Source organism: Armigeres subalbatus, chromosome 2 (assembly GCF_024139115.2).
Source record: "Armigeres subalbatus isolate Guangzhou_Male chromosome 2, GZ_Asu_2, whole genome shotgun sequence".
Taxonomy (NCBI): domain Eukaryota; kingdom Metazoa; phylum Arthropoda; class Insecta; order Diptera; family Culicidae; genus Armigeres; species Armigeres subalbatus.
In genome coordinates this window covers 305,063,945-305,072,553 of record NC_085140.1, presented here as the reverse complement: position 1 = coordinate 305,072,553, position 8,609 = coordinate 305,063,945, and the positions used below count along the sequence as shown (strand labels likewise).

General features: G+C 41.8%; 1 protein-coding gene across 1 annotated transcript; it reads left to right on the top strand.

Annotated features, from left to right (window-relative positions):
- Positions 1-546: 546 nt before the first annotated feature.
- Positions 547-6,574, top strand: LOC134216673 (mRNA-decapping enzyme 1A-like). The gene is given in 4 exon segments (XM_062695518.1): positions 547-1,268; positions 5,317-6,039; positions 6,042-6,145; positions 6,147-6,574. Coding segments are annotated over 4 exon segments (1,413 nt in total). The 5' UTR covers positions 547-823; the 3' UTR covers positions 6,288-6,574.
- The last annotated feature ends 2,035 nt before the right edge of the window (positions 6,575-8,609 follow it).

Here is an 8,609-nt window from a genome sequence, read left to right as displayed (position 1 = left end):
CCGGTGCCATTTTGACTGCCATCTTGGTACTCTTCCAACTATGTCCTTAACCTCCACAAACGTCATATCAGAGACTAACCCGCAGGTAAATTGGCGGCCATTACCGCTCGGTAATGGCTGCCAGCTTGACTGCAGGTTAGTCTCTGGTTTGACGTTGCTGGAGGTCAACTGCACCCACCGTTCCGAGCATTTTAATCAATGTGGTAAATAAGAAGGCTTGAATCCATACTTCATCAGCACTACCACATTGATCAAAATGCTGGGAACGGCGGCTGTAGTTGACCTCTAGAAACGTTAAACCAGAGACTAACCCGCAGGCAATCTGGCTGCCGTTACCGCTCGCCCTATGCCGTGGAAGATCCTCTTTGCGCAGCTTTATATATTTATATATTTTTTTTTAATTCTGAATAAGTAAAAGTTGTGCTTGAAATCTATAAAGCTTTCTTGAAATATTCGTGCGCGCACGTAAGTTTTCAATGCTCCTCATCGGCGATGATGATTGGCCAGTGACAGATATGTCATCATCATTGTGCAAAAGTAAAGCCATCATCATCGCTTTTCATCTGGATGCGATTTGCAGCAGATTTTGCGTGTGCGAAGAGAGGTTTTTCTATTTTCAAGTGAAAAATTGAAAAATCAATTGGCGTCTGGAAAATATCGTATCGCGTTTACAGTGTTATTTGTTGCTCGTTACTTTGATAGATGTAAAAGTTTGATCTGATCCTCTTGTTAACCCAAAAAAAGATTGATTATTGTTCTGGTTGTCCAAAAAAGTGAGCTGATTGTTGATTCGGCAGTAAACTGGTGACGATTTTGGAAAGTGATGGCCGATCAAACCGAACTGCGTATGAATTTAGTTGCCATTCAACGTTCAGATCCGTATGCAAAAGATATTGTAAATTCATCGGCACACGTTGCATTCTACACATTCAACACCGCTGAGAACGAGTGGGAGAAGACGGACATCGAGGGAGCCCTGTTCATCTACAGCCGAACCGCGGAGCCCTACCACAGCATATTCATAAACAATCGTCTGAATACAAACTCTCTGGTGGAACCAATCACCGGCCAGATCGAGCTACAGTCGCAGCCGCCGTTTTTGCTATACCGTAACGAACGATCGCGCATTCGAGGGTTCTGGTTCTACAACAATTCCGAGTGTGACCGAATCCGTGAGGTGATCGGCAAGTTTGTGGACATTTGTAACAATTCCGGAAGCAAGAAAAAAACTGATATGGGGAAAACGCAAGCAAATGGAAATGGAGCGGGTAAGTTATAGATTGAAGGCTTATAGATTTTAAAAATATTATTCATACATTTCTGAGTATTATAGTTACGCATCTACTACAGAATATGACATCTTTAGTAAATAGCAAGAATATTGCCATGAACATTTTCCAAAGCTTAGAATAAGGTACACTAGACTGGCCCAGCTGGAAAGAAAAAAAAGTTTTTGAATTCTATGGGATTATTTACATTCTTCTTCTTCTTCAATGACTCTACATTCCAACTGGAACTAGGACGGCTTTTCAACTTAGTATTCTATTAGTATTTCCTCAGTTATTAATTGAGAGCTTTGCTATGCCAGCCATTGCATGAGTATGTAGTATCTTGTGTGGCAAGTACAATGGATACACTATGCCCAGGGTGTCGAGAATGTTTCCAACCCGAAAACATCCTAGACCGGACAGAGAAAGACAGAGCGGACAGACCGGACCGGCACAAGATATAATTTTTCCTGCCAAACCTTCATCAAATCCGCCAAGTCTACAAAAAATTAGAAGCCTAAGAACGGTTTTTAATTTTTTTGAATTTTTTCGTCAAATGTCATTGTCAAATAAGCATGTTGCTGTGAAAAAACGAAAGACTTTGGTCATTGATATGAAAAGTTGTTCAAATTTCGAGTGGCAAATATAAAAATCTTTAGGAAGGTCAAAACATACAAAACGCCCTGCAGAATAAATATGGTTGTCAATCCAAAAAATAACTCACTACATAAAGGTCATTTGTCTAGAGGATCTATACTAAAAAATACGCTAGAAAAAACTATTTTAGTTCTCGATAAAACAGGGGGTGATCAAGTCTCCCCGGGGATCAAGTCTATCCACCTTCCCCTACACATCGGCAGTATATTTCTGTGTGAATTGGCTGAAATTATGCAACATGTGTAGGTGACACAGTTAGTGCTGAAAATTTTAGAAATAAATTTTCTCACCCAAAGGCCCATTTCCTTTTTTTTTTGTTGGGGTGTGAGACCACTGCTGAGTTGAACTTTTGTGGTACCGCCATCGGGGGTGACAATGGATCTGGGGGTGAGAATGGGTCATCGCTCTCACTGACAGCCTGAAGGTCGGAAAACAAAATCGTTCAAAAAGGTCTCCTATATTTTAGTTTTCTTGCCTTCAGATACATTCAATCTATCCTACATGGAGTTGAAAGCAGTTGAAACAGTGACCCATTCTCGTCCCCATTTGACCCATTTTCACCCCCTACGACGGTATGTATTAAAGTGGGGCGCAGTTGTATGGAAAAACCCTAACTCCGTCCGATCAAGTGAGATCAAGGTTTTTCTGAATCGTTTTGGGAATCAACTGTGCAAAATATGGGCTCGATTGGTTGCAACCTCGCATGCCGCATCGCGTTTTAAATTTACATGAAGATTAGTATGGGAAAACGTACTTTTTTTTACATTTTTGCTCTTAGCGGCTTCAATTTATCATCAATCATGTGACTCAATACGATAGCATATAGTCAGGCAGATGCCGAAAGACTTTGCCGAAGAAGGTACGTAGCTGGAAGGTCTACAAAAAATGTTATTACGTTTCGAAAATTGATTGTTCAAATCATATGCAAGAAATCAATGTTTCTGCCAGCACTACCGGGCAGCCTATGGTTATCGAAGAACAAAACCCTACTTCCTTCCTTTCGGTTTTTTTTTCTTTGTGTAATAATTCCGGATAGCTCCGATAGCTCCCATTAGCTCTAAAGCCCTATAAGATCAATTGTTTTGAAATAACACTCAGTTAATTTATTGGTCTACGTAGTACGGCAGTGCTGGCAGAATAAACGATTTTTTGCATATGGTTTGAACACTCAATGTTCGAAGCGTTATAACTTCTTTCGTGGACGTGCCTTCTTCAGCAAAGTTTTTCGGCATCCTTTGGGTTATAATTTAACGCAATGTGTTACTTGGTTTACGATGAACTGAAACCTCTAGTAGTAGAAATGCAAAAATATACGTTCTCCCATACTAATTTCCATACGAACTTCAAACGCAATGCGGAAAGCGAGGAAGCAACCAATCGGTCCCAAATTCTGCACAGTTGTTCATAATGACTTCGAAAAACCATTGATTTGAAAAAAATACCATGACGCCCCACTCTAGTATGTATACCCCTTAGAGTGGGGAGCAGGTGTATGGAAAAACGCAAACCCTATCCAATCAAGTCAAGGTTTTTCTGAACTGTTTTGGGACCTCAATCAACTGTGCAACATATGGGCTCAACTGGTTGTGTCCTCGCCTTCCGCATCACGTTTTAAATTTATATGGAGAATAATATAGGAAAATGCACTTTTTTATGTTTTTAACCACATGACTCAATACGTTAACATATAGTCTGAAAGATGCCAAAAGATTTTGCCGAAGAAGGTCTACAAAAAATGTTATTACGCTTCGAAAATTTATTGTTCAAACCATATGCGAAAAATAAATGTTTCTGCCAGCACTACCGGGTGGTCATAACTCCCATTAGCTCCAAAGTCCTATAAGATCAATAATTTTGAAATAACACTCAGTTATATTGTTGGTCCACGTAGCTCGGCAGTGCTGGCAGAATAAACGATTTTTTGCATATGGTTTGAGCACTCAATCTTCGAATCGTTATTACTTATTTCGTGGACGTTCCTTCTTCGGTAAAGTTTTTCGGCATGCTTTGGATTATGCTTTAACGCAATGTGTCATTTGGTTTATGATGAACTGAAACCTCTGGAAGCCAAAATGCAAAAATATACGTTCTCCCATACTAATTTCCATACAAACTTCAAACGCGATGCGGAAATCAAAGAAGCAACAAATCGGGCCCAAATTCTGCACAGTTGTTTTTGAAAAAATGGCCATAACGCCCCACTCTAATACACCCCTATTTGCTATAAATTCCGCATCTTGTAGGTTCATCACCATTTCTCAATTAATCAACCTAAGACGCGTTCCCGGTCCGGAAAAATTGAATCAATAAAACTCACTACCTTTCCAGGATTTGCGTTCCAAATTTCACTTGGTTGCATAAATCCACTATTGAGAAATTTGGATCTACATTTGTTCAATGCATAACAACTGCAAAGCAGATGTTCCGAGGTTTCACGTTCCATGTTACAGAAACGACAGATATCGTTTTGAATCTGGCAAATTTTTCTCAAATGATATCTACTCGAGCAGTGTCCGATTATTAGGCCAGTAATGGTACAAAAAGCCCTCTTATGGAGCTTTAAAAGTTTGTTGGTTATTGAAACATTGGGAATTATAAATCTCTTTGATTGAGCACGCTTTTTGGCGACCATCAAGTTGGTCATCAACCTTTGTGCTTCTCAGGGTTTCAATTCCATTTTTATGGTACAGTATGATATACCACAGAAAGGTTCTGGGCCAATGAACCTTGTTTCGCCAGCTCGTCTGCCTTTTCATTAACTTCAATGCCACAGTGTCCCGGAACCCAGCATAGGTTTACGGAGTTCTCTTGGCACACCTTTTGCAATGAAAGAATGCATTCTCCGACAAGTTTTGACGTACATTCAAAGCTACTCAATGCTTTGAGTGCCGCTTGACTATCAGAGAAAATAGAAATAATTCCTCTTAAGACAGACATTAGCACATTTCATTATAGCACAAATCTCCGCTTGAAACACTGTTGTATACTTTTCCATTGCAACTGAGATCGCAACCCCAGAGCCAAAGATGCCTGCTCCGTTTTTGTTCCAATTTTTAAGCCATCTGCAAAGAATTTTATGGAACCGTCACGAGCAGTGGGACTTCCGACTTCCCAATCCATACATGATGGCTCACATATATTATAAGGAATGTCATAGTTCTCCACAGGTTTCATCCAGTCTCCATACATATTCATTACTGACCCATATTGGAAATTTTGTGAAATACTCAAGTGGCCAACTAAGTCTCCTGGCTTGAATAATTTCAATCGTTTGAGTTTTTGCATATTTTGCATGTGCCCCTTAGATTTAGACAAATTTTTGTTTCCTGGGCCAGTCTAATGGTACATATTCACGGTACTCTAAAACATTCTTTTGTTTCTCGTTTTAAAGGTAACAACGTGGATATTTTCTCGATGTTGACGAAAGCCCAGGAAGACTTCAACAATAGTACCGGGAAACCAACGATTGCAGTTGCCCAGCAGGAGCCGCCGGTACCGAGCCGAAACCCGTCTGCGGCTATCAACATTGTTCCTGATGCACCGCAAAGTGTGGTCAACTTTTTCGCCGCAGCAAAACAGCCAGCGGCCTCGGAAGTACCACTATTTCAAACTTTAATGACGAATCCGGTGCACACACTAGAGCAGATCGAGAAGCAACATCGTGCCACGACGCCTCAGAAGGAGGCTACCGCCACAGGCAAGCTCACGCCGGAAGTCAGTGAGCTAGAAAATAGCTTCAAACTGATGGGTATTCCTATAAATGCAGGATCTGCGCCTGTTCAAGAGCTTGGAAGTTCCCCATTAGCCACTTTCCTTAGCTCAACCAACTTGGCCGCAGTTCGGAACAACAATCAACCAATTCCGAAAACTAAACCAATCGAAATAAGTGAACTAGAATCCCGACATCAGCAGCAACAGCCGTTGCACGAGTTGTTGAAAAAATCCGACCTAATGAGCAACAACTCTCTAAACAATTCTGCTTCGGTGTTGAACCCACCGACAAATGTCATTGGCGGAAGTGGAACTAAGCCAGCACTCATGCCCCCAACCATGTTTGCATCCAGCTCGAGCAGTGCCGCCAAAGGGTTGTCGGATTTGTTCGCTAGTGCGGCGAACAAAAGCATCCGGATCACCCCAATGGAGGAGGCAGTCAGCCAGCTTCGGTCGCAGATTTGCTCTCCAAAGCAAACAACAATCATCACCCTCCGCCGGGATTTTTCCCCGATGGTGGGAACCGTTGAACCACTGACCCAGGCACAGCTCATTCAGGCCATCAGTTATCTCATCAAGCACGATACGGACTTTGTTCGGAAGCTGCACGAAGCTTATTTAAAGTCGTTGCAGGAAATGATGGCATTATAACGTGTGCGCGAGCAACAGGAATGCGAACCGCGTCACGAGCGAGTTATGAAGGAGACAAAAGACTACTTAGAGGGCAAAATGTTTGTTCTGCGAGATTAGATCTTTTTTTAAGCAGAGAATGACGAATTGAGGATAGATTCTGTTTTATATCATTACTGTTTATGGCATATTTTCCTCTTTCTTTTAAGAAATACATTGTACCGTTCTGTTATTGACTTCGTACTTCCCGCCCACAGCAAATTGCATAGATAGAATACACGTTGCTCTAAGTAAAGCAAGTACAGAAATGGGTGTTTTAATTTATTTGACTTATTCCCATTTTACATATCAATAATTTGAACTTTTGATTCGCTTGAACCTAGTTGGTATTTTAATTATTGTTTCGGTAAAATACTCTGCTTACTTACTTGATACTTGATGGGCTACAGCTCTTCCATGAACCTACGCCAAATGGAGTATCCTTCTCCACTGGACACGATCCTTCCAGTCGCCCTGAACGTTGAGCGCCCTCAGGTCCTCTTCAACTGCAGAAAGCCATCGTGTACGCGGCCCTCCATGAAGCCTGCGGCCTCTTCCGCTTACCTACCTGGATACCTGGTTGGCTACAGCGTCGATACACCTATGCCTGGCGTATTGTAGAGCTTCATAATCGCCTTGGGCGATGTTCTTCCAATTTTTCCGAACGTTTAGGGTCTGTCTCAATTGGATAATTAAACTGAAATTAAACTTAAAAGTGACATTTCAATAACTATCAAATAACCCTGCTCGCAGAGCAAGATTACTTTTGACAGATATCGAATCATTTTCCATCGATGTCCTGTTGGAATTGCTGGGTAGCACCAGCCATTCTTATAACGGGGTGATTTTTTAATTTTCGAACTGTCACTTTTAAGTTAAATTCTCCAAATGAGACAGACCTTAGGGTCATCATGTTAGATTCTACCGCGTGCAGACAGCATGTTCGTGGTCTTCCACGAAGCGGCCGGCCTCTTCCTGGTTTTCTGTCGATTATTGTTTTCGCTATTCTTTCTTGCGACATTTGCAGTAAGTGACCAGCCCACCGAAGCATGTCGTATTTTATATGATTCACTATATTTTCTTCTTGATACAACTCATGATTCATACGTATGGGCAACACACCATTTTCTAGTTTCCCTCCGAGTATTGTACGCAGCACTTTTCGCTCGAAAGCTCTCCAGTTCGTCTTTTGTAACGTCCATGTTTCATGCCCATTAAGGGCCACTGGTAGAATCAGTTTTATATTGGGAAAATTTCGTTTCCATCTGTAGCCATAGCAGGTCCTATTCGCATCAGCATTACGTCTTTTCACTTCCCGGGAAACGTAATTATCACATTCCAAGGGCGTTGCAAGGTAAACATATTCATCAACAACCACAAACACATCCCTATCAAGCACTACCTCTGCACCTACACTACTAGGTCTTCCTCTATCTCTAGCTGCCACCATGCACTTAGTACCTAGTACCTAAATACTACTCGTTTATTTTCGAAAGTAGTATCTCCTGCTATGTTCGAAAACGTGTTTTGTTTATACCAAAGCATACTTTATTCCGAGCTTTATTAAACCTTACTACTAAGTAGTAGCTACTTTATTGTAGAGTTTACTACTTTTTATTCATAATTAATAATTGAAGAGTTTGCCCCGCATCCTTAACACACAGATCCGTTCGGTGATCCCATAACTCGCTTCATTCACTATCCCTTATGCGGCCGACAGGAAACCCTTATGCCTTTTTCAACTTCAAGTGGTGATATTTAAATGTCTTTTTATAGCTGGAAGCAGAAACTCGATGACATCTACAAACTCCATAAAATATAGCATCTGTGAGAAAATCACGTTCATTTTTTATACCACGTGGGTGGCCGACAGGGTACACGTGTTTCTCTTCCGGCTTTAGCTACCTTCTGGATACTGGGTTCGCCGTAGAACTGGGCAAGATCGTGGTTCATTCTTCGCCGCCACACACCGTCTTCTTGCCCACCGCCAAAGATGATAGTAAGCACCCGTCTCTCGAATACTCCAAGGGCTCGCAAGTCCTTCTCAAGCAGTTCTGCCACCTTTGCAAATGTTCTGCCGGCAGTGTCCATGTCATCCGCGAAACAAATAAATTGACTGGATCTGTTGAAAATCGTACCCCGGCTGTTACACCCGGCTCCCCGCATGACACCTTCTAGCGCAATGTTGAACAACAGGCACGAACGTCCATCACCTTGTCTTAGTCCCTGGCGCGATTCGAACGAACTGGAGTGTTCGCCCGAAATCTTCACACAGTTTTGCACACCATCCACCGTTGCTTTGAT